The sequence below is a fragment of the Laetiporus sulphureus genome (genome assembly GCF_001632365.1).
Source record: "Laetiporus sulphureus 93-53 unplaced genomic scaffold LAESUscaffold_15, whole genome shotgun sequence".
Classification (NCBI taxonomy): Eukaryota; Fungi; Basidiomycota; class Agaricomycetes; order Polyporales; family Laetiporaceae; genus Laetiporus; species Laetiporus sulphureus.
Window position 1 is genome coordinate 267952 of NW_024468524.1, and position 27094 is coordinate 295045.

Consider the following 27094-nt stretch of genomic DNA (forward strand, 5'->3'; position numbering starts at 1 on the left):
CTGCGTCTGTGCAGCCTGGATCCTTTAGTTCACCTCCGGTGCAGTCTCCTAGTCATGACACCATGACTCATCCTTTCATCTGTGCCAGTTGGCCATCCCTTCCGTGATTGCAGGCAAGATGGCCATGTTCGACTTCAAGCCGCTGCTGTCTTCTTCTGCAAAAATTGACAAGATCGCCGACTTCATAGCTTCGAAGCACCAGCTGATACAGAGTCTCAGGTTCTCTGCAAACGGTGACAGGATTGATCCTCAACGACCTTTCCGGAGCACCTCACAGCAATCCCCTCATGTCAAGGCACTGTGGCATATCTACAATTGCTGATGAGGGCACACTTCCACGATTGTCAGGGATATGGAACCCGCAGTGCTTTACTATTGAGGCCTGCAACCGCACCGTCCATGTCTTTGTAGTCAATTCATACGGAAGACGTCCTGATGAGGCTAGTCATTTGTCCCAAAAAGTGATGAATTAGACAACAATGGTACACCCAGTATCATGCGCTACAATGTACTACACGCGATCTGACAACGCTATGCGTTCAGCCACCTCTTTTGACTGAGGTCCCATTCTCTAATCTGGGGACTAGATGCCATCTCCTCAATCATGCCATGCATCGCTTGCATTCCAGATCATATGTTCTTCCTCAGTGACATTACCGTCCTCTCTCCTTCCACCTCCTGCAGACTGGACAAACAACTTGACGTATCCAGTGCAGTACTGGAGCAGGGAAAGTGAGAACGGGATGATCTTCATGCCGGTGCATTAGAGTATGCTTCCATGCTTCTAGAACCATCCTGATGCTGTCCTTGATGTTCGCATGGGACAGTTGAATACTCTGAACGAGCTGAGAGACATGACCTTCAGCTTGATGCAGTCACCATGCATCAGGGCAGGTCAACAATATTCGGTTCACGTAAGTCGTTCCTGACGTCATGTTCGCCAGACATTAAGCACTCACTGATGATTTCCATTTGGTTGCAGGATCTATGGATGCACTCAGAGAATGGGACCGCTGTCCAAAACTTCACTGTGCATGCTGTGCCTGCACATGGTGTTGTCGCGCTGCTGTGAAATGATGACGGCCTATGCTTCAGCAATTTTATCAGACAGATGCTGAGGAGTACGAGATCGACCAGATTACTCTGGGCGTGGTGCAGCTACTCCATCCTCATCACCGCGCTTAATGACACGATGGCCAACTATGCCATCCGTGCTAACTTTGACACGAGCATGTTCGACACCGTGCCCGACACTCTCAATTCGAGTGAGCGACAGTCCACCTTCGCTTATAGGTGCCCTTCTCTCATACACTTGCATGCACAGATGCGACCTCGTATATCATCTATAACACATTCTCATCTGCAAAGACTGTCGAGAACATGGTGGATGAGTATCTGTTGATGAATGACACACTGCTCATCCCTTACGACCCGATTGGCATCATCCCCGCAATGAAGACGATCCCGCTCTACTTTGAGTTCGACACGATAATGATGGCATGAACCACGCGATGGTCAATTTCATGACGTACAACTTGCCAAATGTGCCTTCAATCATGTCCATGCTAATACTGGCGAGAATGCGACCATCCAGGAGGTGGAAGGCCCAAACTGCTTCGTCATCGACCATCTTAACATTGTCGACATCGTCCTCATGAATGGTGACTCTAACATGCATCCCTTGTATGTACCTCACTCCCATCGCGTGCGTGTCCACAAGCCTGACTAAATCATATGCACGCATACAGCCACTTGCACGGGCACACGATGCAGCTCGTAAATTTTGTGCCAGACTACACGAACCCACCACCCATCAATGAGTCACAGTGAACCCGATGTGCCACGACACCATGCTCATCCCTGCCAGCGCTGCCTACACTTTTCACTTCATTGCCGACAACCCTGGCACCTGGTTCTTCCACTGTGCTTTTTATCCTGCATTTGTTACCACTGTGCAAGCATGCTGATCTTGAGCCTATCCAGGTCACATCGACTGGCATTTGAAAGTCAGATTTGCAGTGGAGATCATCGAGGCCCCACTTAGCACACAGTGGGTGTGCCATACTCGGGCAACACCGCAGGGCACGCATCCACAAAGGACCTCAGTGGGCTGATGACTGACCCATTCATCCATATCAACAGCTGGCACCTGAGAGGTATTGGTGCCATGTTTGGGTAAGCAGTCACTTCTACCTGTAATGAAATGGTTGCTGATCATTGGTGCATCCTTCCCCCTCATGCAGATGTGTTTTCACGGTGACACTCAGCATGGCCATGGTGGTGTGGTACTCGCTCGGCGGACACATCTCGAGGCAGAGATAGAATACGAGGAGTGCCTGCGCCTCGAGGCCAAGACTCATGTGGGCAGTTTTTTGGGCTCAAGAAGAAGGTGAAAAATATGTGACACTGGGCTGAAGACTGAGATCAAGGAGGATGCTGTCATTCCACCAACATTGTGTTAGGTTATCGTTCATTTGTGACATTTAGATGTCTGTCCGTGCACTATAAATTGTAATTTTTGCATCGATAAAGTGCATGATCTTGCTTTTTCGTCCGCAGATTGCGTATTTGAGCGATGCCATATCATAGAAGGTGGGCTTTGCATCGTACAACTTCACCAGCTGGTGACTTCGGACTTCCTCATGAGCGTTTCATTTGCTCCTTTCATCAGCACATTAGATCTAAAACATCTCAGATGTACACCTTGTAACCCAGATACCCCACAGCACGATGATAGCAGTGGTAGCAGGCCTCCCCTCCACCACTTGCTGGTTCTTCCGCTCCTCTCACCCCACTGCATGCCCAGCATCCACATCCATATTCACACCCCCCATGCCCTCATCAACGGCCACTGACCCCAGAGCACCCATGATGAGGCCGACCTTGTCCACCTGCCAACCTGCTACCTGTGCCTTCTCAACGAATGCTGGGAAGTCTGCATCCACAGCATGCAGCGCCATCTGCACTGCTGCAAGTGCAACATCAAACAAGCACCCTGCGCACCCCGTGAGCAAACATGCAGTTTCGTGTGCATGTGTCCATGCCTCGAGCGCATCGAGCGGTGTGTGGCCGGCCTTCATGCAGACGTGGATGTGCGAGAGTGCATGTGACTGTGGGCTTGGCCAAAGCAGGTAGGCCTCTGAGAAGACAAAGAGGATGCTCTCCAGGTGCACGGTGGAGAGGTGGAGTTGGGCTTGCTTGTTATCACTGAGGGGTCAGCGAATATGCACTCGTGGGAGATGACGACTTCTGAAGAAAGAACGGGAACATCCACCACATTCCTGCCTATATAATCATTCTATTGAGCATTGAGGCCTGAACGAATATTCAGAACGTACCTTGTCCCCTCAACTCTGCATGATGTGCAAGCTGCTGTAGCACTCACAGCATCATTTCGAGGCTCATTGCATGCAGAGACCGCAACCAACTTTGTGGGCAGATTACGGTCAAAGTCTGCTTGGTTGCTAAAGTCTGAAGAGCACCAGTCCTTATACACCAGGCTGATAACTGTGTGAGGTTCAGCGGGTTGGAAAAGAAGTGTTTCAGCATTCAGTAGGGGTGAGAGATATATCGCCCTTGCCGTCCGTCATCACGGTCACATCTTCTTCACGTACCCATAAATTTCTAGACAAATATCGATGTTGATGAAAGCCTCATAAGCCACTTCAGATGCATGGTGCACCAATAAGCAAGTCCTGGAAGTCTTGCGCATCCTTGTGGGGCCCCACAAGCTGTACATAATATGGGCTTTTTGGAGACTCCGGGGTGTCATATTTGATCCCAACGATGAGAGCCTTCTTCTTCGGTGGCTGATTGCTCTGCTGACAATGGAGGCAGCAAATGATCTTCATGTCTATCCCACTCAGCGACTAGCAGCAACGGCCAAGCACAATGGTGAAGGAGGGACAGTCGCTGCACATATGGGCGTGCCTGAGCAGGATGAGTGGCTCTGAAGGTTCAGATAACTGGAGAACTTTAGGTGGGCTGGAAGCACTGCCGAGGAGCAAGCCATGGGCTTGATAATTAACATAAGGTGGTGGGGCTGTGCATGCCTGGGTCTGAAGATACGGGTTGACTAGCCTTGATGTGGGAAAAGCTGCCATTCCTGCCCCTTGCGATGCTCTCCACAGCGACTTCTGGCTAAAGAAATACAATACGTCTTCCGCTACCATTGATATTGTGCAGCAGCTGGATGTACCATTTACAATCTGACCTTCCATGCATCGTGACATATGATTCACACTTGCTAACATGAGGCCCGCCAAGGCATGCTAGCAGCATCATCACGGCAGGATGTATGTTTCACTAACAGTTATGGACAAATGAAGTCTGCTCACCACCCATCAACTTTCCTCCTGCCTGCAATGTAGAAGATATTTGCATAGTGCTGAAGTATTTCAGTTACCAGTCAGAACGACATGAGGTGGGCGATGAACGGTAAATTGCACATGACTGCAACGAGGTTCATGTTCAACCTATCCACATCTCACGTCACAATCTCAGGACTATCTCAGAACCACCCATCTCTCTTTATCACACACCGCCCATAGAACATCACACACCACATCCACACAGGGTAATGTATGTGGTGACCAGAGAACTTGCAGACCCTAAGGTGTGACTACTGGCAAGTCTAAACTGCCGGTTTCAACTTCAAGGACCAAGTCGATGAGCCTGGTGAATACGGTCCCTTGACTCGACCCAATGCAGTAGGAGATCGCTACTAATGCATATGCAGAAATGACAGTAGAACAAGAGCTCGGTGGCATTGGATGCATGATGGCGGCACCATTGTAATGTGTCGCAATGGCTTTCGATGACCTTGGCGACACTGACATACAAACTCTCCCTACAATGCCCCGTGTATCCGCACAGACATCACATTGACCCTGCAGTAGCTGCAATTACAATGTCTCCCAACATGCCATAGCTCAAAGCTGCGCATGCCTCTGATGCCGCTTACACCCCGCCTTCGCCTCCAGTCGCGATCTTCATCGGGAGCACATCTGGCATCGGACATGCCATGGCGGAGGCCCTCACCCACTATACCAGTGGCAATGTGCAAATCATTATCATCGGGCAGAACTACGCTGCAGCGCAGGCCATTATCGCATCCTTTCCGCCGCCCCCGACAGGTATACAACACGAGTTCATGCCCTGCAATGCAAACCTCATGAAGAACGTTGAATCGACAACTCAGAGCCTTCTTGCACACCTGCCCAAGATGAACTATCTTGTCCTCTCCGTGACAAATCTGCACTTCTTTGGGAGGAGTGAGATGAGCGAGGGCATAGATGACCTCGCCGTGCTGATGTACTATGCTCGATGGAAGTTGATCCATGACTGGATGCCACTGCTGAGGAAGGCGAAAGATGCCAGCGAGGATGAGAAGGTTATGTCGGTCGGAGAGCCAGGGTTGGGAAATGGTATCGACCTGGATGACCTCAGGCCAAAGAAAAATCAAGGCATTCTGAACATGCGAGCCCAGCTCTCAATGTACAATGATCTCATAATCGAGGTGCGCCCGATCTGCATTCTCTTACTCACTCTGATCCAATCTTTCCAATAGGCCTTCACAGAGTGTGATCCCACTATGTTATTCATTCACATCTGGCCAGGAATTGTCGACACGCCAATATTGGGGCATTTCGCCTAGTTCCTCTTCTACTTCTTTTCTGTATCCGCTGAAGAATGTGCGGAGTATATGCTGTACACACTCTTCATTATCGGCCCTGGTGCCCATCGCATGGACAATCACAGCAATGACATGGGGAAGGAGCGGCACATGAGCTGAATGAGCCTGTCCATGAAAGGGAGGACAGAGAATGCCATGTCAGTGCTCCTGGCAAGGTCATTCTCTTCTGAGAGCATGCAATCGTGCAGAGTGTGGTAAGTGGTTCAACTAAAAGAGTAATGCATCTGTGCTCATTATTACGATAGCCGTTATTGAAGACGGCTATCGCAGCTTCAGTAGACCTGCGTTGCTACGGATTGGCGTCACCACGGCATGACAACAAGCTGTCATTGCACCTCTCCGACATCAGAAATTACCACTATGAGCAGGATCTTGACGATCTGCCATTGAACGCCCGGAAAATTGCACCCAGATCAGCTTGACCAGAAACTGATGGGGGCCATCAGTATATGTGCTTTGTCTCCAGCGGATGAGATCCCTCCGAAGGTGCAGGGTCCATGGTGACCTTCCTCTACCTGTACATGATGATGATGCATGGCAGCCTCTGGTGCATATTGGTGTCTTCGGAGTAAAGCTCTACTCATCAAGCTCATTTATTGCAGACCGTCATTCAACTTTATGGCGTGATCGACTCTTCCCATGGGTGCGGGCCTCGGATCCTCAGCATCCTCCTCGGTGTGTGTTGCTACGGCGCTCTTACTCCTCCAGGAGTGCATCTTCATCCCACGGCTTTCTTCGAGCAGCTGCCAGCATGCGAATGGTGATCCTGGCCACCTAAACATTTCACACCAGGGTCGGTGGGCCATCCCTCCAGATGTCACGGAAGAGGTTAACCGGTGGACGTTCATCGGGAAAGGTTTTACATGGTAGTCCGAGTGGAATGGATACCTTGGTCACTGTGTTTAGTGGTGTGCTTCCATATACGTGCCGGCTTTGGGATGAAGAGCGGGATGGAGCAGATCCAAAGGTGAGCAGAAACTCTGCATGAGTCTCATTCGTGATGCTCATTATGATTCAGTTTCCCCACTTTCAATCGTTGCATTTCTTGTTGGTTGGTTCCAGAGTGCCTCGTGACATGAAGAAGCTTGTTGCTGGCATTATTTTTGATAGGTGACATTCTGCTCATATGCTCACTCTATATTGTATCACGGGACAAGGAGGCTATGAATAAGATATTGGATGCCATTCACGGCATCAACAATGATGCTCATCGAGCGTTGGCCAATCCAGAGCTTCCCAGGGCATCGCTGCTTTCCAGTGCTCTCTCCGTGCATTCGACTCTTTTTGTCACTGACCGCGGTGTTCTTAATGTCATGATACAGACTTTGATCAATGAGAACCACGGACATCTAGTTCTACTGGACGTTTCTCATCCATCTTTGGAGACCATCCATTCGACAACTGCTTCCGAGCAGTTCAGACTGAATACGAGGCTTACCGGTGCAGGCAGAGGACATTACACCATGACTCTTGTGCCAGATGGTGCAACATGCACATCTTCTATGAAGGTCTAGTTGCTGACATGCATTGGCATGGACTTCTGCGACTTATCTCTATGAGACTTGATCTCTGCGTTGGAGGGCTCTGGCTTCACGACATACACCAATTCTTTGGATGGTTCTGGGCTGGGCATTCTATCATCCTACGATTATGAATATCCGCCGAACACTATCACACAACCTGGGAACCCCGAGAGATGAGGATATTCGTGTGGGCACGATCGATGCGGCTCCATCTCTACATGAGCATTTTACAAGGAACAGCATCGGATACGTGCCTCAGCGAGTGGAGGACCGTTGCCGGTGACTCTATGTATAACTTGTCTCAGAACGTATTGCTGTTTGGGACGCTGAATTTGTGATGATGTACAGATATTGTGATGAATGTTGGTGGGTTCTTATGAAAGTAAGGATGGATCTAACCATGGAAACCTCCACATTGAGCCTAGCAAAAAGCGCATTGAAGCATGATTTTGGCAGATGATGGTCAGTCGGGAGCATGGAGGACTTATAGGCAGAGATACTCACGGTCACGTGTGTGGCACAATCATGCTTGTGGCTGATAACGCGAGCTGCGTCACTAATAGCACCTCTTTCTCTATAATGCTGACTTGCCTGCGCTCATCCTCTTCCATGTCTCCTCTCTTACTCTTGATGGATTTTTGTTATTACTTATTAATTATACTGCTATGGTGTCCTCCTTATTAAGCCAGCCACAATAATGGGGGTTTTCACAGTTGGCTTTCAAGCGGCTTTCAAGACGGCTTTCAGCATCCTGGCTTTCATGATGCCCTAGGCTATTTCGGAATCTGCTGAAAGCGCCGCACTGAGCTTTGAACAACCCCTCAAAAGCCGCTTTCGACTCAGCATCTAGCTAATGTGTCTTGCGACGGAGTCCCAATGTATTAAAGTTCGAGTCTCGCGTCTGTGGCTGCAAACCTTCACGGTTCGAACCCTGTGCATGTACTTTTGTTTCGCTGTCTTGTCATTTCCATTATCATTTTGATATATATTTGATGCAACATGATGATATGCATGTGCTCGTAGCTCAGTGATTGGACTGTTAGGTAAGGAAATTCCCTATTAGTGTGTCTGCTGACTCAGGTTCGAATCCTGTGCATGTACTTTTGTTTCGCTGTTCTTTTTTCTCCTGTCATTTCCATTTTGTTGTTGTGGCCAGTTCGGACTGTATAAGCTGATCTAACATTATCTCAACCTTATGGTGCAATCTGAGAACTTGCAACACTTGATTTCACTGTCAGCCCAATATACAGATTGCCTTCCTTCGACGCCGGTGGTTGGAAGTCCTGCTTCCCTATAACTCAATCTCTTCTGGCACAGGAGCTTTCACATATGGTTAAGCCAACTCATTTGTCTCAAATCCTGGCATCCCAACGAGTTCACCATTTATCGCAGTACTTTGGGTAGGACGCTCATCCAGCCTGTCTCTTGACCTATGTCTCAGGCTCTCTATGTGCACTTTTGGATTGTAGATGCAATGCTTAAAATTTCCTCCAGAGAATCTGATGCAAATCCATTGCATCCGCCACCTCTTCAGTTGATGAAGAGGACATGAACACTTGATTGGCCCCAAACTGGTGTTATTACTGCCACATCATAGGCCGTCGAGGATTCTGACTTGATACGTGTCACGATGTGAAACAATTTTACCAGCATTACTGGGAAGGTCTGGTCGCTCAAGGCTGCGACATTCTTCGGGATTGGCCTGGATATCTTCGAGCATGTAACGGAGGAGGTGATGACGAGCTATGTAAAGATGTGGGCTTGGTAGGTGATTCATGTATCATGTCCTTTTTAGTGGGTTAATTTTATGTGGGATTTATAGCTGGATAACATATTTCATGGAACTCGCTGCTCTGATGATCTCAAAGTGGTAATCAAGGCTGGCCATATGCATAGTCACGAGTACGGTATTGTGCGATATCTATCTACCCCTCCTGTATGAGATCATCTCATGAATCACTGTATTCATGCGTTTATATTCTATTGTATGCCTGCATGATACTGATCAACTGTGCAGCTGTTTTGGACATAATCGATGTTCCGGAAGATTGGATTGCATTTATTGTCATGGAAGAGTGGTTACTATGCGTCAACATCTAGAGGCACATTGCTATTTCTCTAGCTTCACTTCAACACCTCATTACGCTGAAGGCAGTATCACAGAGTGCCGTATCCCTCATCGTCACCACTATGAACAACTGCATGAACCAGGGAGTTGACATACAGCTGCGCATATTGCAAACCCTACTCTCGCCCATCACCAATTTTCCAGCTCTTCATAGTGAACTACTGGGTGACATGTGCACCTGTGAAATGCAGCAGCAGGGGCACAACTGATAAGTTAACGTAGGCTCTCCTGCTATGCTTCAAGCTCAGGAATCATGCATAGCATGTCGTATCGTCAACCACTGCCGTGACTCTCCGACAATTGGTGCTGTCTGTTGTGGACAAAGTCGTAGATGAGGACCACCGAGATGAGGTTGAGGTCAGCTCAATCATACGGTGTTATTCAGGGTGCGTAGACATGCTGAAAAAGCCAGAATGTTTTAATGCTTGCATCAGGGATCATCTGCGAGCAGCGCGAAGCAAAAGATGGACCACCTGTTACAAGCCACTCCATGAGGAATTGATGGGTTGTGTGACGGATATTGCTTGAAGACTTGAATCGAGAACAGCATGCTAACCAATAATCCTTCAGATAAGAGATATCAATCGCATTGATGTTTATATTGCCCTGCTCCACTTCAGCATGGCCTGGTCCAATTCTTAACTGACAAGATAGAGGAAGGGAGGTGGGTCACCGTTCGGACTTCCTGCATAAGTCAAAAACACATTACTGCATATCACCGAGCAAGGAATCCGCCGCAGTGAAGTGGCACTTTCGAGTACAGAGTTAGGTGATTGATGAGATGGAAGCTTAAGGACATAAACAAGGCCAAGTTCTCCTGCGCCGAAATTGCGCTAGCAGTCACACAGTAATGTACATATACTCGGTCAAGCAGGCGGCAGCCACTCGAAGACCCCATATTTGATCGCCTTTTGCTCGCCGTTCAACCATGCAACTTATTTTTGCCCAATCCTGGAACATCGGCCAGCACTCTCTGACAATGTCAGTCTAGTTGACCAAAACCCAGAAGGAGTTGGGAGCTTCACGAAGGAGTCAGAGATTCGTGAAGGAGTCTCGAATCAATGTGATCATCAGCAGGCTCACATCATGCAAGGGCTCACACAGGCATGCACCTCCCACATGTTCGGCTTATCATATATCATCATGCGGTCACAATCGATATATCTTCCAGACCTCCTCGAATCAGCATTGCTACCTCACTCAAGTCGATCTTGCTATGTCTCCCAGACCTCCTCACGTTGGCATCGCCATGTCTCCCGGATCTCCTCACGTCGGCATTGCCACATCTCCTGGACCTCCTCACGTGGGCATCACCACGTCTCCCAGATCTCCTCACATCGACATTACCATGTCTCCCGGACCTCCTCATGTCGGCATCGCCACGTCTCCCAGACCTCCTCACGTCGGCATCACCGTGTTCACCGGGCTTCCTCACTTCGGGCTTGTGGTGTCACCTGGGCCTTCTCACGTTGAACTCATCACATCTCCCCCATCTCCTCAAGTCGGCTTTGTCATGCCGCACTTTCAGACTCCATCTTTTTCTGATCCAATGCCTGTGAAGAATGACTTGTCTTATGCCACTCTTCGCACCGAACCCGCCCAACCGTCTGTAAAAACTATGATCAAAACAGAGCCTGACTTCGAGGATGAACCTGACATGAGCACAGGTATTGCGTATACCCAGGGTCATGATGAGACCGACATGGACCTTTCTATCGATGACAAGAGTAACTATCTGAGCAAAGCCTCCGACACAGCCGTGGACCATGCCGAGGGTGATAGTTTATCAGAGGACGCATTCGCGAACCTGATTCTAGGGCTCCTCTATGTCCTCGAGTTCTGGCTGCCCAACAGTACTGCATTCATTGTCACTAAAGATCATCAATGTCTTCTTGTGAATGCCGACCTCCTCCAGAAGAAGTCCGGTATGATCACACAAATCTTCACCATGGCAGACGAGATCGATGGTAAACCGGTGATCTCCTTCGATTTCAGCACTGAAGACAGCTGTCATTTTTTTCGCTTTTTATATAACCCTGAAAGGTATGTTTGCTCATTCTGCTCAATCAGATGCACATCAACTGAATGCTCGAGCACAGGGCAATTGTACCAGGATACCAGATGATGTTTGCCCAGTGTGCCGCTATAGCAAGCATTGCACATGCACATTCGATGGAAGGAATATTGAACGCGACACGTCAATGGCTTCAAATGGCATTTACAGATTCTATGGAGACGTGGTTTGGCAATATGGTCATGCCAAACTCTTACAACAACCCCTACATCTCATTCACTGCCATGGATGCATTCCAAGCCATGGCAATTGCTCGCAAGATAGGATGGTATACAATGCTGCTGATCGCTCTCTATTTGTGCTGCAAGCTCCTCAAGCTGGGGATTACCTGAGTGTACCCTCACGGGGGTGGGATACACATGCTGGATTTCGATGATGGGGTTGCGGTCACTCAGAGGGCATTGGAGTTGTCGTACAAAGCTGGGCGGCTCAGTGGCAAGGTTTTCAAATCAACGGCAGGTGTTTGCGCATGTGAAAAGCCATCCGTTTGCGGTGCTTCACTGAACTGCATGGCTGACCTCATCCATGATGTCGACGTCTTCCGCACGCTGCTCAGGTTGTCTGCTGAAGTATGAGCTTCTAACACTGATGAGGCCAGACTATGCAATGCTTGTGTGGCCATGGTTCAGGGTCGTATCATTGTAGAGAAGGTTCGAATCTGGGCTGCTCTGCCCAGTTACATGAAAATTCCTGCAAACTATCTTCCTGATTGGCCGAAGTTGCCGTAGTGGTGAGGGTTGTCCAGTTATCATACGGCCTGACAATGTATGGCCTGACAATGTACATTAGCTTTCTATTTGAATCACTCACATTCTGTCTATTGCGCAATCGAAATATGTTGAGAGTTTTTGGTGCAAAGTGGCGTGCGATGCCATGTTTGTCACCAAGGCCCCTCCTTTTCTTCGGCCTTGCCCTCTCCTCATCTGCTCTCAGCGCACACCACATTAATGGGTGCAATGCTCTTCACCACCACCCCATTGCTGCCCATATGCTCACCGCTGAGCCTGAACCCATTGCACAGCTAGAGAGCGTCGTTGTCAAGTCGAAGCACAAGCGCAACCTGAACAAGCGCTGTGCTGTATCTGGCAATGTGCCCTTAGCTGCATCTCAGCCATTTCATCGCACACTGTCTGCTCCAGTCGCAGATCCCACTGGTGTTCGGCTTTCTGTTCTGAGAATATCTTGGGCATCGAGCTGCCTTGAAGTCCCTAGAGCCTGGAGAAAGCACTTCCAGTGACTACTGATAGTACAAACCTCAATGATATCTTGCATGACCAGCGTACCACATACTTTGTAGGCAACCGAGCTCTCAGCTGCCCCCCCCCTTCTCTGGGGGGAGAACAGCATCAAGAGCTCCTATGTTGCATGTACTACAAAGGGTATTTAAAGATTTGCCCCATGCTAATCATAGCTGTATGAGATATGCCCTCCTTGACACCTGATAGCACTCACCGGAGATGACAGTCTTGAGGTGGGCATTGCAGCTGTTGGCCGAGCCAGTACCGGCGCCATGCGATATATGAAGGTGCGGAACATGATGCTTCCCATCCCCGGAGGGGTCGGCATCTGTGTCGGCATCCATGGCTGGTCGGACCCACACAGACGGCGTCTTGCACGGGATCACCATGATCTCACATAGCACGAGTAGAAATGGAAGAGATGCACCTTCAGTGAGCGCTTCACCGCGTTCGTGATCAGCTGTGCTTCCTCTAGCGACTGGTCAAACCCTACTCCATCCACCATGCACTAACCATTAGCACCAGCACCTGCCAAATAAAACACCTTAAGAACCGTGCACCTGGCTGCTCGATGCAGTATTTCGAAGAGGAGTCAAACAGTGCCACCCAGAGCATGCCTGGCCACAGCTGCAGCAACAGCAGCTTCTGCAGTATGTAAAGCAGCTCCTCTTCATGACTCTACGAGATGAGAGATGAGTGTGATGAGTGTGAGGTGCGTCATCAAGCTGTGAACATGGAGAATGGAGATAGAGATGGTCACCTAGGGAATAGAAAGTTACTGCATAGTGCCTCATCGCAATATACGTCACCAGGGTCAAGCGGCAGCAGCAAGGAGCTCTTCGCCATCACGACCGTGTCTTCCTATCTTCGAGGCTTCCTTACGGCCTATCCAGACATTTCCAACATTTACGTCTGCGCGGACAACCGCGCCGCCCTGTCTCTCCTTTTCTCCCTGAACCCCCACCCGGGGCAGCCCTTCTCAGTCACTTTCCGCAAACATCTCACGCCGCTCATGGGCGATTTTCCTAATTTAAAACTTACGCTGGTCTGGGTGCCTGGTCACCGTGGTGTACTGGGAAACGAAGTGGCCGACCGCCTCGCCAAGGCGGCTGTGTCCCAACCCGAAAGCATCCGCCCCACAATTGCGTGGGCACGGAGGTGGGCGCGCGAGCGAGCGACCTCCTCTTGGCAGGCGGAGTATGCGGCTACTGATCGTCCCACTGCACTGCGCGAAGCTTGGCCCTGGGCCCCTTCCTCCACCCTTCATTCTGTCTTCCGCTCAGGGGACTTTTCTCGAAACACCGAGGGTCGATTTGTCCAGGCCGTCGTCGGTCATGGCCACATCGGCACTTTCTTTAATTCCCGATACCACCGTACCTTTCACGGGTGCATTTGCAACCCTGCGCTCCTTAACTCACGCACCCACACACTGCTTAGCTGCCCGCTGCACGATGACACCCGGCGCATTCTATTCGGCATAGCCAATCCAACCCGCACCCACCTACGCCGCCTATGGAAACACCCAGAGGGCTTGGAACGTCTCGCGTTCTTCATTGCCACCACCCCTGCTTTCACTTCTGCGAGCCTGGCGCCATTCGACCCAGGCTAATCGCCCCACCCGCGGCTCTGCCGCCCTTTTACCCTCTCCCCCTAGTTGTAACCACCCTGAGTTGCGTCACGCTGTAGCGTACGCCCGTGCCTGTACATCCTCCCTTTAAACGCCGCACATAGCGCGGGATAGAAATAAATGCCAAAAACAAAAAAAAAAAAAAAAAACAACCCACTATCATGAGGGTATCCGGTCTACCTGGCACTGTATAAACACCCCCTTTGTGCGCAGGAAAGAATTACGGTGCTGAACACACCTTTGGCTGTATCAGAGCATATGAGGAACAGCAAGTCAAAGCACCAATATGAGAACCGCTTGCGCAGAAGTGCCCACCCCACCTCAGTGCTCCCCAGCACGAGCTCTGAGTTGCTGAACCGCTCTAACTTCTCAAACTCTTGTGACAGCCACTTGCCTGAGCCTTTCGAGATCAACTTTGGTGAGGGTGGGAGGTAGCTGTCCTTATCGCGCAGCTGGCTGCTTTGATGCAGGATCTGCACGAGCTGCAAAATAAGGTAATCTGGGATGCAGGCTTCACAAGATAGGGGCCCGAATCATGTCGATCACGAGCGTGGCGATTAGGGCGAGGTCAAAGTTCTCTTTTTCTTGGACGTCAAGTGGGAAGCTGTCGGCGGAAGAGCTGAAGAATGGTTTCAATCGATCATTAGCTGAAACTTGAGGATCTCATCAGTGATGCAGCTCACCAGTCAGCTAAGATGCCTTCTCTGAATGTTCAATGATTTGCTGCCATATCGCTTCTCTTCTATCATCAGGGATGCCTGCTCACAGATGTCAGCCATGGGACAAATTGTATGAGACTAATGCTCACTTTCACCGAGGGCTTGCATTTGTGGTTCACATTCTTTAACCGTTTAATGACCTTGAGGAAGCTAGTCATTGCTGACTTCCACAGCAGAGGATCTTTACCGTATTTTGATGGTGCAAGGCACTCATGCTTCAACCTGCTTGCAGACTCCGGAGGTCTATGTTGTGATCTGTGAGACCTCTGAGAAGCCGGCTGACAGTTGCCAATGACGGTGAGGTCACAGTGTGCCGCTTTGTCAAAAGAACCTGAGCTACAGTTGCCTGTTGCAAGTGTAATTGATAATTTCTACTGAGTTTGACATAAGCTTCGTAGACATACTATCATTTAGGACTTCTTGAAATAAATCTTCATGAGTACAGAATGGCCTCACCATTATCATTGAATAAGCTTCTATGTAAACGGTGAATCATCTTCATCATGTGCTTGCAAGAAGTGGCTTCACGCACCGCTAGGAGATATCACAGATGTTGCAGTTTCGTGGTGTGACTGCAAATGCATTCTCACTGCACCAATGTTAATTGTTATCATTCCGGTGTGCGAAGATGTATTGAAGTGCATCAGCCAGATGGAAAGCATCAACATTTCTGAGTCAGAACTGCACATGCACATCGACGACCAGCTTGATAAGACACAAAATCTCATGGCAGAGGTGTAATGCAATTTCCGAATCGTGACTTCTTACGCTCCTTGATCATCAATGAATGTCTTCACTGGCTTGGGATTCACATTGTAATCCAAGTGCAAATAGTTCAAGTCCTGCCGGCAGAACGTTTGATACCTTGAGAGCTACTTAAAGCAAAAATGAACGCACCTTGCAGTGAATGAAGAGGTTCAACATGTTGTAACCTTGCCGGCAGACCTGAAGACCAGCCTCGACCCAATCAAGGTGAGTAGTCTGGAAGAATGTCATCGCTTTCAACTGGCTGAACAGATTCTTTTTTATCATCACCTTCTCTGGCTGTGTCTTTGGCTCGTTCAGGACAGAGCACTTGAGTAACTTCTGATATGACACGCAGACCTTCAGCGGCTGATTGGGCGGACAATGTGCAAGATACCAGTTCTTCACGAGTGGCACATCCTGCACACACTGCATGCGTCCTGATCTGTGGTTGTATGGGTCAGGCACCCACCAGAGAGCGATAGTGTCTGCAGTGATGTCGTTTGGCAGTGGTTTGTCTTCAAAAATGGCTCGATCTCTTCTGGTAATTGGAAGTCATCATCATCCGCATCATTCGGGCCAAAGATAATGTCCTCGTGCAATACCAATGGTGTGTTCTTTGACATAACCCACGAAGAAATTGGGTTGATGAGAGGATCGAAATAGAAAGCGGGCAGACCGGGGTCATCGGTATGGATGTATACGTTCTTCGGTGTGTGATAGGGGGAAATGTGCACGGAGCGTGGTAATGAGTTGCAGAGGTGAGAGAAGGTGACCTTGAACTCTGTCCGAATATGCTGACGGATGATGACCTTTTTGATATCACCGAACTCATTCCAATCTTCGTCGAACGTGTCCATATCCCAGTACAATGGCTCAAACTTCAGACCACCAGGGATTGCCATGTTCAAAGCCTTTGCTGTGAAGAATGACTTCTTGTTGAAAAAATAGCTCAAATTGCTACCTGTGTGGTCTGTGTAGACTCGCCATGATAGGCAGCGTCAGATTTCAATACTTGCACGATGGCTTGTTGAAGTGAGGAGTATCAAGAAGGTGTTTCGTATCGTAGAAGAACCACTCGCAAATGGCAGCATCCTCCTCCTGATCAAGCTCTAGCTGAATAGATTTGAGAAAATTGACATCCAAGACATTGTCGCCATAGTCGAGAGGAGGCTCCTCATCATCGACTGGCAGCAAATGCATACACTTGAAATGCCTACGGTCACGCTTCTCCCTCCACATCGCAAGCAACATATTGCTGTATTGCACCTGATATACTGGCTCGATAACTCACGGAATCTCATTGACGGATGTGATAACACCAGTGATGTGATAGAGCACCGGCACTTCACGAACTTGCTCCCAAGGGTAAGGAATGTTTTCGAGCAGCTTTATGACAGCATGTGGAACGTACTTCAGGGCACCTAAATGCACACGTTTGTTATTTCTGAACTTGCGATTGCTCATGTCGCATGGTCCTTGATGATTTTTTGCACATGCTCGAGAGGGAGATCCTACATCAAAATCAGTGGGAGTTACCTTTATAGCAATACTGACTGCATGCACCTGCTTGCCCATATCAATGAATCCTCCCTTGCACTTCTCCCCATAGCACCTCTTCTGCATCTGGATCCATTTTTGCAATTTTTGCGCTAGCACTTCATGAATCAGGAGGCATCCTCGAGCCCTGGACATTGCTGAAACCTCACAGTGGGAGCATACCAGGCAACATTAGCATGTTGCACGGGCAGAGCCCCAGGCACGCAAACTATGTAGATAGAATGGCGAGAAGAATTGAGAGCGAATAAAGCAGACATGTGTGAAGGCTCATAACTACACATGCCATGCACCGGAAAGCAAAATCAAATCACGAAAGAGACACACGAGCAGTGGTGCTGGTGCATGTCTGGAAGGGGCAGGCCAATTAATATTGTCTTTCAGCAGCCTCGATCACGAAGCGCTCTACTGGGCCTGTGCAGGTTTGAGCGGGTGAGCGTGGGTGGGCAGTCAACACAATGGTCATGGAGCTCACTGTGTCGGCACGTCCAGGCAGCAGAGAGAGGAAGAGATTAGAAGGAGGATAGGAGGAAAGAGAGGAGGAAAGAGAGACGGCGGACGGGAAGAAGGACTGGCTCGGAGGGCCATGGTTAATAGCTATCCGACCATTTTTAAGCTTATCTGTACATTATCATGCGAAAATACCCAGCATTACCATAAGTGGAAATGTGGAGTGGGGGTGAGCAAGGGTCGCTAACGTTCGACTCTTTGAACGATGAACGACGCTCTCGATTTTCCTTTACCATTTCACTCCCACAATGCCAACAGAAGTGGAGGAAGTGGCTTATGACTCGTTCTGCCATCCCCTAAGACTGTACAGGCACTAAAGAACCAGAAAGGCTGCAAAAGCCTTAACAGTCTGTATGATGACGGCAAGATGCAGAAGGTCCCTCGGCCGTCAAAGCTCAAGCCGTTGAAGGAGGTGCTCACAAAACTCACTGCACAGATCAGAAAGTGAGTGTGCTGCCCATAGCCTTTAGGTTATATTTTGAATTTTTGGAATATTGGGAAAGATGATTATGCATTTTTCTTGCAACTCGACAAGCGCCAGCTGTCGCCGGCGGCACACCTTGCGACAGAAGGTGATGAGCCGTCATAATAAATGTGATGAAGAATTGTTTGACAACATTTATGACGATCTTTTGGTAAATCAAAAATGAAAGATTCATTTGTGTGGTAGGATAGAATTACAGTGGGCTCGGTCATGAATACGAGGATTTCGTAGTGGAATAGAAATCACAGATGGTAGCGGGAGGTGGAACTGAACATCGCGAGGAAACCATACAGTAGTCGGAGAAGGAAAGATCTGGTGCAAATTAGATGTAAATGTTACATTCTGGCGCACGAGAGAGCTGTTATGTGGTCTGAGAGGGACGTGATGTGTTAGCGTGACACAACCGATAAAAACCTTCCAACAACAACTACAAATGAGAGCAACTCTGTCATGCACCTCACAGAATCGAACTCACCATCATTGAGAAATTGATAGCAGCCTCAATGACAAATACACCATCACCATAATAGGCATATTGCGGCTGTAATGAGTACATTATTTTGAAAGGGAATTGTAGTTTACGAAGCAGTACGAACCATTAAAGCAAATGGATCTGTATTACTATTAGGTGAGCACACGTAGAATGTTCATTTGACTGCCTGAAGGAGATGTGCAACAGGAAAGTACAGAAAACAGTGAAACGAAGAAGAGCAGTAAGACATCGGGTGTACGATCAGGCAGATGTGACGCAAAAGTGGCTGGACAGTCGTCATCAATGACGAAAACAAATTAAAGCAAATGATGCCAAACAATGACAAAGAACGTGAACAGAAAACGTGTTACATTGTGACCTGGGAGAGACCCTGCTGTCGCAAGGTAACCAGTAGATGTCTCACAGGTCCCTGGCTACATGCATATGAACTCAACAACCTATGGATCCAGGCACAATGTCTCACAAGCTCCAGTGTGGAAGATATTGATCACTGGAGGAGTTGGCGGTGTGTGGAGTACTATTTCTTGTCAATAGCGTGTCTGATCCCTTCACAGGACGACATCTGCCTGGTTACCACAAACGCGAAGACATTCACCTGCCCGGCACGGTTTATCTCACAGAAGCAGAGAAGATAGAGGCCTATGTGCTCGAGCACATCGCAAAGGCGTCTGCCATCATGATCGAGTATGAGACGGACTGGAATATCCAGATCGAAGGGGACCATGACATGCAGGACAAGGGCATGCCGATGGACATTGATGACAGGGCGTCCACTGCATCTGTGCCCACTCCCGCCACTGCATCGACCAGTGCACATCCCCCCAGTGGGCCACTGCAGCAGCAGGTACACGGAAGCTGCCAGACACACTGTCGGAGACTCTTGAGAATGACGGTGGACTTGCCTGGTGCAAAGGATGGTTTAGGCGCATTTCCGCCGGGGTCGGACTGGGTTGAATTGATGCTGGCACTCAAGTTGTGAGGTGGGTGGCTTTCCACTCAGAAATGATTGTGATTACTCATGAGCCGTACAGGCAAGTGACACCAAATAAAGAAGGAGCGTCTGCAGATGGAGAAGGGAGGCCTGCTGTACAGAGCAGATGGCAGCCTCAACTACTCTGAATGTGAGCAGCATACACCCCCAACATGACATGAGGAAAGCTAACACCCCGCAGTGGACAACCCATCTTCTGTCCTCTCCTTTTTTGCCCTGAGCCTCCTTCATGACCGCTTCTCACCCCACTCTTACCCTGTTTCCAGCCCTCCGATTGCCCAGGCGCACCCTATCCATCCCCGGTGAACCTCCCTGCTTTGCCCATCACACCAGTCCCTGTCCTCTCTGCACTGAAGATCTCTGCCAGGCCCTGCATGCATGCGACCCAGCGACATTGGACGATCATCCGTAATGCACCTGTGCACAGCTGCGCGCATGAGCAGAACAATGAGGGTGAGTCCCCGCCCAGCCTGAAGCCTGTGGTGGCAGACTTCAGCATATACATGATGCTAATGGGTGAGTTCACAAAGCAGAGGCAAGTCAAGGACATAGGTAAGGAATTCGACTCAGAGGAGAAGGTGTGCGAGGGAATACGGGAGAGCATCGAGGCGAGCACGGTGCAAGGCTATGCAAAGGATGTGCAGATGGGTGGTGCAGAGGGTGCAGAAGAGGAGTATCAGAGGGGCAAGGGTGCAGAGGTGGAGGAGTATCTGCGGGATGTTGTCTACGGAGGTGTAGATGGACTTGCATACGTGCGGAGTTTCCCAGAGTTCGTCAGACCGCAGGTGCTGATGAACTGGCTCGTGCAGGAGGAAACAAGCAAATCACTGAATGCTGCTCTAGGTATGCTGCTTGCTGCATCCATCGACACGCACATCCTCGAGCCGCTCACCGATGGATGGCATCAGCTCCTCTGTGAGGCTGCGCACCTCCTGGATGATGCTACCTTCCGCGTATCACCTCAGGTTCTCTTACAGTTATCCCTCTCCGCATGCCTTTGTCCTCATATCATGCGTGACCTCTTTTCAGAAACCCGTCTGCAAAAAGTCTCTGCCAGCACCATCGATCTCCAAGACAGTCCATCGTGACCCATTCACCCCAATCCTTTCAATGCCGATGATATCATGCTCATGGCAGGCATTTCTCCCCCTCCTCACTTATCGCGGACCAACACCGCCAATTTGAATGACCTCTTCCCTACCCAGCATACCCTTGCCAGCCATCGCCTCTCTGATCCCATCAGTCTCCCTCCAGACACCATCTTCTACATCGACGACCAGCAGCAGATGCTGCAGCACATCCAGTCACAGCCGCTGCTCATGCAGGAGCCAATGGATATGGGTGGTGTACAGGAGCAGCTCTCGTATTCATCTTCCACACTCATTTCCAGCACACCCCAGATCAGGGGCACGATACATAGCTGGAGTGGGACGACATCAGACAAATCGAAGCAGGGCATGTTCAACTTCGTGTCCGATTTTCTCAACAGCTCAAAGCGACCAGAGATCAGCACACCGTATGACCCAGTATCCCTCACCCACATTGGCTTCAACTCATCCACAGCCGAGTTTATGGGTCTGGCCAAGGAATGGCAACAGCTCCTCCAGGAGAGCAGTATCTCCAAGCTCAAGCAAGGGAAGAACTTCACCCTAGGTGGTCATGGAGATCGTCAAGTTTCACCAGAAGGACTGTGGTGACACGTCAGTCTGGGACAAGATGGGCACTGTACTGCTCCTCTGCCTGTGCCACCGGCTTCGATGAAAGGGTATAGCGATGATGGCTTTGACCGTCCAGTGAGTTGTATTTCCAATCGCGTTAGCCTACATACATTGACAGATAGCAGCGTGCTGCACCTCCCCCCCAAAGAAGTCATCATCGGCCCTGACTCCATCCATGCCTGGTTTTCACCATGCTGCTCCCTCCTCTCCTATGCCACTCACACCGGCGCTCGATCGGTCGACCTCCATGTGGCTGCCTCCTTCCAAACCTCACAATACCAATGAGAATCTTACGTGCCAACACCACACGTGCCTCGTGCTCTCCCACGTCGAGCCAACAGACACCACCACTGCCTGTGGCCCTTTCAACTAAGGCTGCCAGGCCTTTGTCAGGCACAGATCTGCATGCTTCTTTGTCTATACAGGAACGTGGCAATGGACGCTCTCCCAACCAGCAACAGCAGAGCCCGGCCCACAGAGCCTGCAGAAGGTAGTGGTGGTGACACCGCGGCTGAGGGAGAAGAAGGAAAAGGACAAGGACAAGGACAAACAGGCAGACATTGTTAAGCGGTTGCAGATGATCTGCACAGATGCAGACTCCACACGTCTGTACCATAATCTGGTGAAGATCAGTGCAGGGTGAGTCTTTGATTGCAGTTCATCGCTATATGCGCATTCTGACTGGTTGTCATGACTCAGTGCATCTGGTGGCATGCATACTGCACATCAGGTCAGAAGAACGTGTCTGTCACAATCAAGCAGATGGACCTGGACAAGCAGCCAAAGAAGGATAATCTGATCATCAATGAGATTCTTGTCGTGCGGATATCACGACACCCAAACATTGTGAATTGTAGGCTTCCTCGCAGCTGCTAACCAGCTGCACATAAGTTCCTCGATGGACCAAGGTGTGTTCCTCAAGCATGAGTAGCTCCACCTTGCTCAAAATGCCCTCTGCATTGGCGATCCTGTAGCAGCTTCTCCACCTTGTAAAGCCACGTTCGTCGAGGGCCAGGGCGGCCATGAGGGCCTCGAATTGTTGGAAGAGATAAGAATTGGAATGGACGGGAATGAGTGAGAATGGACGGATGGAATCATAAAATTGGGCTGAAGATTTGGACAGGAGAAGAAGTAATTGCCAGCTTCGTGAGGGCTTGCAGTGGCTCAAGTCCGGAGGTTGCTGCTGGTAGAATTCCTTAGATTATAGGCATCAATGCCTTCTCCCACCTACTTCATGTATTCACTGTTGACTTTGCAATTTCGTTCTCACACATAACATTGGACATTGAGAAGACACAGATACTTCATTTAAAAAAATGACCACATGATATCGGGGTAATTCAGGCTACTATACATGATCAGCTGTACACCGAGACATTTGAATCTTACACTCGCTGATGTGATGTGGTCTGGAGCCTCTTCAGCCTATGCAACAATCCTTCTTTGATGATGAGCCAATCTCTCCAACTGACTCAGTTGCACATCAAGATATGGCGGAAGCCCCGCCATTGAGATCCTTCTTGCACCACATTGTTGAGACACAGTTTATCGAATGCCTCCTTTGTGGTTATTCCCTGCTTCTCAAACTTCTTGAGATGATGGTCCATGGGTCGTCGGAGATGAAGCAGGAATTGTTTCACATCATCTGTTTCAGCAGCATGCTTCAAAGACATGTCAGCTGTAAACTGAATGTACACTGGATGACGATGTTTCATGGCATCCCAAATCTCGAGACATTGATCCCATGTGATACCTTCACAGTTCATCTGACAATATCGGAGGAATTGATGCCAAGCAAAATCACCGAGCGCACAAAGGATGTGCATGTCATCTGCCGTTTTGAAACTGAAGCTGACGAATTTATCCTTGAGATGTACGAGATGAGGGGAAATGAGCTCATCTGCAATGAATTTTGCAACTATGTCCTCGTCATGCTCATGCTCCAGGATTTTATGTTGTTGCGGTACTTCTCAATAAGAATTAGCCAGATCGAGAAGCTACAAATAAATATGTTACAAAGCAGATGATCCCTGTGTGCACTCGTTATGATCTGGTGCAGAGTTTTCACTGCACTTGACTGAGAGAGCTTCAGGTGGATGAGCAGCTTGGGTAGGGTTAACACGGTTGAGGGCACCACTCTCGATGTGGTCAGCAGGAGATGATGCAGCCATTGATGCATGAGTCAGTAATACGGCATCATCAGTGATGTCAACATTGGAGTGAGGCGGAAGAGAGTCCTGACTGGCATCAATATGGCTAGGGATGGCAGGGGAAGCAAGGGATCCTGCAGCATGAGTGATGTCAACATTGGGGTTAGGAGGGAGAGAATCCTGGTCAGCATCAATATGGCTAGGGATGGCTGGGGAAGCAAGGGATCCTGCAGCATGAGCGACATCAACATTGGGCTTAGGCGGGAGAGAATCCTGGTCAGCATCAACATGGCTAGAGATGGCCAGGAAAGCAAGGGATCCAGCAGCATGAGAGCAGGCTGATGAAGCACAGTGAAGAGCATTGCCGCTGGTAGCAGCAGTTGTTCCTTCACCTGCAGCCATTTCTATTATAGCAAAAGAATCAGGTCCACATTGGTTGAAGTGTGCCTGAGCGATAACTGAGATTACATTGATCATCACAAAAGTAAGAACGGCAGCATACCGCAAGTTGAAAACTGAATGGATAGGATTTTGTACAGCCAGGTGTAGGACATTGGAACTGTTCGGTCTGTGGATTGCGAAGGATCTTGGTGGGTTCGTTGTCATCGGGGAGTAGCAATGGTACATGGGATGCATGAAAGCGGAGATGATGGAGCTCAGGCTTTTTGCCACGTGCATGCCCACATTCCTCACATACTTGCGACATTGTGACAAATGAGACAGCAGGCAGTACCGCACTGTAGTACTGGTGAAAGCTCGATGAATATCAATGGGAGAGGATAGACATTACCTTGCTGCGATGGCCACTGCCAGACATCATTAATAATAGTGCATGTGACTCTCCTCGTGCATCAAAGAGAAGATGAAGCTGTTGTCCCTCCTTCACTCAGCGACAGTATCTCCCTCTACCCTTCCCGTTCTCTCGTAATCCAATCTCAGTGGAACGTATAGTGATTTCAGTCAGCCATATTGAGGTATCCTGGAGACATGCGAGATGCCCACTTTTGCTTCAGTCTCCATTGACGCCAGCAGGGGCGAAGTCTCCAGTCGACCATGATACATCGAAGATGGTTTTGGCATTGGGCATTTTCCTTGATCACTGGCTGCTCTGTATATATCACGAATAACTCATCCAATTGTGGGATCTGCAACCAGGCAACGCATTGTCCATTGACATGAGAAACGCACCAGAAAAATCTAACAATGGCTTATCTGCCCCTTTCGAGCTTTTTTACAGACATTTAGACACTTAAGTTCACAATAAGGGTCAAAAATGTATTAAGCCAGAAAAAAAGAGTCGAGATCTCCTGATTTTTCCTTTCCGTAAAACATAAGCCGTACAATAAGTAGTGACGAGGACAGCCAGTATCCTAAGTCTCGAAAAAAGTCCTGGTAGAAAGAGTCATGAAAGAAACTGTAAATCCACCATAGCAAGCCTGTAATGATTGAAGCGCATAAGCTGGAACTTATGAGCCACAGGTAAATGGAAGCTTCAAGTCAGATAAGAATCTCAAAAGCATGATGATCTGCGAACTTATCGACATAGAAGGCTCGGTACATGTCAAGCGTTTGCGAGTTGGAGAGCCCATGAGGAATAGAAGCAGTGCCGTATACTGGAATCAGATGTACAGCGTGCAGAATGGAAGTGAGCGGAATGATTGATAGTCCACGCACTACGCTTGAGTCTGGTCGAACAATCTGTTGGAATCTGGGCACGGAGCGCAGATGCGAGAGGCCCTAGTGCGACCTGTGCCACCGGTGTGGGAGAGTAGTAGCGCGCGTGTATATAATAGGGTGCGACTACAATGGGACGGGCCATCGATTTGGTCCCGTGGAGCCATCTTCTAGAGAGCGGGCAACTCCCAAACTCTTGGCCATGCAGCGGGCTGGCTGAGAAAGTCAACACAAACCGATAACCATTGACCAAGAGGCACTCACCGCAATTGATGAGAACCACCACTACGAGGTTCCTGCTGGGGACCATGATGCTGACTGGTGAGTGATCCAGTTGGCAGGTCAAGGGCTGGGAGCTGGGGCAGGTCACCGAGGTGTGAAGGCTGCAGGGCAGCTGAGGGACAGGTGTGACTGGGCAGAGGTGGGATCAGGAGGTCGAGGGCAGGAGGGTGAGGGCCAGAGGGTTGACCGCGAGGTGCCACTGTGGTGATACAAGACACCAGGTGCAGGGGTTGGGCACTGCATGAGGTGGGCCTACCAGTGAGGCGAGGGCAGAGCAGGGCGTCAAAGGGCGGGCTGAGTGGATGCCGAGTGAGACAGGCTGGCAGTCTGATGAAGCAGCACAGCCACAGCACGTGGAGCACTGAAGAAAAGCCGAGCGAGGTGCTTGCACAGAGCGCGCATGGAATGGAGACCGAGACCTGAATCCAAGGGGTGTCAGGACTGGCATGCAGACCGAGCGAGCGACGAGCGCATGGGGGCGCTATAGGAAGTCACCAAAAATGGGCACATACGGGATGCATATGGTACGGAGACCGGGACCCAAGATCAGGGGGCACCGGGACTGGCGTATGGACTGAGGCGGGCAGGGAAGCACATGGAATGGAGACCAGCATCCCTGAGGACAGGGAGTGCAGTACAGGCGTGTGGCCCATAATGGGATTGACGCAGCAGTGGCTAGGTCGAGGGGGCGTGTTGAAATCTGGGCATGAAGCGCAGATGCGAGAGGCCCCGGTGCGACCTGTGCCACTGGCGTGGGAGAGTAGTAGTGTGCGTGTATATAATAGGGTGCAGCTACAATGGGACGGGCTACCGGTTTGGCCCCGTAGAGCCATCTTCTAGAGAGCGGGCGACTCCCGAACTCCTGGCCATGCAGCGGGCTGGCTGGGAAAGTCAACACAATTCACATGCCAGTATTAGCATCAGCGGAGTCTCCGCATTGTTTGTACCATCTGACTAGTGCACATGAATACTTAGTTCCACCTGTCTTAAAGGATATAAAGATTAAGACGCGGGCAATGCGAAACTTCAAGAGCATGCCCGTGATGTCCGTGGGGTCGTGCTTTACCAGTACGCAGTCAAAGCGACCAGTGGAACCTTGCCACCGTGGGGTCACACGAATGTGTTCACGATGCATTCCTCCAATGCCAGATGGATCGCTTGGAGCATAGTAGGTTGCAGCAGCAGAATAGTGAATGTACGCCGTTGCACTCGAGATGTCGCTCTTATTGATATGCTTGGAAGGAAAGTGAATGCGGAAGAAATGGAGGACAAATTCAGCAAGTTTTGGTTGGTTAATCTCAGCTGCGATGCCATCAATGTGTCACAGTATTAAGTGGCACCTTTCTTTTTGCACCATTAAAGTCCTCATTTGAGTGGTTATTTGGACGTCACCCTTCATATTGGTCTCACAAAGTGGATACTTGGACAAACAGCACAATACCGCCACATACATTGCAGATATTACTGTGTCTACCACATGACCACCA

The 27094-nt window shown here is 49.6% G+C and overlaps 15 protein-coding genes across 15 annotated transcripts; 7 read left to right on the forward strand and 8 right to left on the reverse strand.

Moving 5' to 3' along the window:
* Nucleotides 1-818: 818 nt before the first annotated feature.
* Nucleotides 819-1072, forward strand: LAESUDRAFT_651410 (uncharacterized protein; the record flags this gene model as incomplete). The annotated part of the gene is made up of 2 exons (XM_040904302.1): nt 819-914; nt 983-1072. The coding sequence occupies 2 exons, from the start codon at nt 819-821 to the stop codon at nt 1070-1072; spliced, it is 186 nt and encodes a 61-aa protein (XP_040765175.1).
* Nucleotides 1073-1192: 120 nt separating this feature from the next.
* LAESUDRAFT_758456 (uncharacterized protein) lies at nt 1193-1503 on the forward strand (the record flags this gene model as incomplete). Its single annotated transcript, XM_040912447.1, has 2 exons — nt 1193-1265; nt 1325-1503. The coding sequence occupies 2 exons, from the start codon at nt 1193-1195 to the stop codon at nt 1501-1503; spliced, it is 252 nt and encodes an 83-aa protein (XP_040765176.1).
* Nucleotides 1504-2786: 1283 nt separating this feature from the next.
* On the reverse strand, nt 2787-3851 carry LAESUDRAFT_713550 (uncharacterized protein; the record flags this gene model as incomplete). Its single annotated transcript, XM_040906981.1, has 4 exons — nt 2787-3207; nt 3339-3500; nt 3615-3624; nt 3683-3851. The coding sequence occupies 4 exons, from the start codon at nt 3849-3851 to the stop codon at nt 2787-2789; spliced, it is 762 nt and encodes a 253-aa protein (XP_040765177.1).
* Nucleotides 3852-4854: 1003 nt separating this feature from the next.
* On the forward strand, nt 4855-5794 carry LAESUDRAFT_736397 (uncharacterized protein; the record flags this gene model as incomplete). The annotated part of the gene is made up of 4 exons (XM_040910686.1): nt 4855-4863; nt 4931-5518; nt 5570-5623; nt 5657-5794. The coding sequence occupies 4 exons, from the start codon at nt 4855-4857 to the stop codon at nt 5792-5794; spliced, it is 789 nt and encodes a 262-aa protein (XP_040765178.1).
* Nucleotides 5795-7008: 1214 nt separating this feature from the next.
* Nucleotides 7009-7209, forward strand: LAESUDRAFT_651286 (uncharacterized protein; the record flags this gene model as incomplete). The annotated part of the gene is made up of 1 exon (XM_040904297.1): nt 7009-7209. One exon carries the CDS (start codon nt 7009-7011, stop codon nt 7207-7209), a length of 201 nt encoding a protein of 66 aa, XP_040765179.1.
* A 3386-nt stretch (nt 7210-10595) lies between these two features.
* On the forward strand, nt 10596-11752 carry LAESUDRAFT_713552 (uncharacterized protein; the record flags this gene model as incomplete). The annotated part of the gene is made up of 2 exons (XM_040906982.1): nt 10596-11389; nt 11446-11752. The coding sequence occupies 2 exons, from the start codon at nt 10596-10598 to the stop codon at nt 11750-11752; spliced, it is 1101 nt and encodes a 366-aa protein (XP_040765180.1).
* A 536-nt stretch (nt 11753-12288) lies between these two features.
* LAESUDRAFT_772746 (uncharacterized protein) lies at nt 12289-12657 on the forward strand (the record flags this gene model as incomplete). The annotated part of the gene is made up of 1 exon (XM_040913803.1): nt 12289-12657. The coding sequence occupies one exon, from the start codon at nt 12289-12291 to the stop codon at nt 12655-12657; it is 369 nt and encodes a 122-aa protein (XP_040765181.1).
* Nucleotides 12658-15768: 3111 nt separating this feature from the next.
* Nucleotides 15769-17002, reverse strand: LAESUDRAFT_758460 (PROCN-domain-containing protein; the record flags this gene model as incomplete). Its single annotated transcript, XM_040912448.1, has 5 exons — nt 15769-15846; nt 15902-15985; nt 16040-16188; nt 16221-16708; nt 16764-17002. 5 exons carry the CDS (start codon nt 17000-17002, stop codon nt 15769-15771), a joined length of 1038 nt encoding a protein of 345 aa, XP_040765182.1.
* Nucleotides 16892-17401, reverse strand: LAESUDRAFT_772752 (PRO8NT-domain-containing protein). Its single transcript, XM_040913804.1, has 2 exons — nt 17315-17401; nt 16892-17262 (listed from the first exon to the last, which is right to left on the reverse strand). The coding sequence occupies exon 2, from the start codon at nt 17213-17215 to the stop codon at nt 17039-17041; it is 177 nt and encodes a 58-aa protein (XP_040765183.1). The 5' UTR covers nt 17216-17262; nt 17315-17401; the 3' UTR covers nt 16892-17038.
* A 781-nt stretch (nt 17402-18182) lies between these two features.
* LAESUDRAFT_758461 (uncharacterized protein) lies at nt 18183-21480 on the forward strand (the record flags this gene model as incomplete). The annotated part of the gene is made up of 6 exons (XM_040912449.1): nt 18183-18259; nt 19242-19297; nt 19347-19636; nt 20050-20748; nt 20813-20867; nt 20921-21480. 6 exons carry the CDS (start codon nt 18183-18185, stop codon nt 21478-21480), a joined length of 1737 nt encoding a protein of 578 aa, XP_040765184.1.
* A 1493-nt stretch (nt 21481-22973) lies between these two features.
* Nucleotides 22974-24357, reverse strand: LAESUDRAFT_713556 (uncharacterized protein; the record flags this gene model as incomplete). The annotated part of the gene is made up of 3 exons (XM_040906983.1): nt 22974-23470; nt 23570-24098; nt 24154-24357. The coding sequence occupies 3 exons, from the start codon at nt 24355-24357 to the stop codon at nt 22974-22976; spliced, it is 1230 nt and encodes a 409-aa protein (XP_040765185.1).
* An 800-nt stretch (nt 24358-25157) lies between these two features.
* Nucleotides 25158-25316, reverse strand: LAESUDRAFT_618937 (uncharacterized protein; the record flags this gene model as incomplete). The annotated part of the gene is made up of 1 exon (XM_040903250.1): nt 25158-25316. A coding segment is annotated over one exon (159 nt), but the record flags the coding sequence as incomplete, so codon positions are not given.
* A 269-nt stretch (nt 25317-25585) lies between these two features.
* LAESUDRAFT_724898 (uncharacterized protein) lies at nt 25586-25968 on the reverse strand (the record flags this gene model as incomplete). The annotated part of the gene is made up of 2 exons (XM_040908715.1): nt 25586-25736; nt 25826-25968. Coding segments are annotated over 2 exons (294 nt in total), but the record flags the coding sequence as incomplete, so codon positions are not given.
* Nucleotides 25749-26468, reverse strand: LAESUDRAFT_724900 (uncharacterized protein; the record flags this gene model as incomplete). The annotated part of the gene is made up of 1 exon (XM_040908716.1): nt 25749-26468. A coding segment is annotated over one exon (330 nt), but the record flags the coding sequence as incomplete, so codon positions are not given.
* Nucleotides 26469-26508: 40 nt separating this feature from the next.
* On the reverse strand, nt 26509-26805 carry LAESUDRAFT_651210 (uncharacterized protein; the record flags this gene model as incomplete). The annotated part of the gene is made up of 1 exon (XM_040904291.1): nt 26509-26805. A coding segment is annotated over one exon (297 nt), but the record flags the coding sequence as incomplete, so codon positions are not given.
* Nucleotides 26806-27094: the final 289 nt, after the last annotated feature.

Bases quoted from the DNA above. Each gene is read 5' to 3' on its own strand.
- LAESUDRAFT_772752 (XM_040913804.1), bottom strand. From the start codon at position 17,215: ATGAGCAATCGCAAGTTCAGAAATAACAAACGTGTGCATTTAGGTGCC.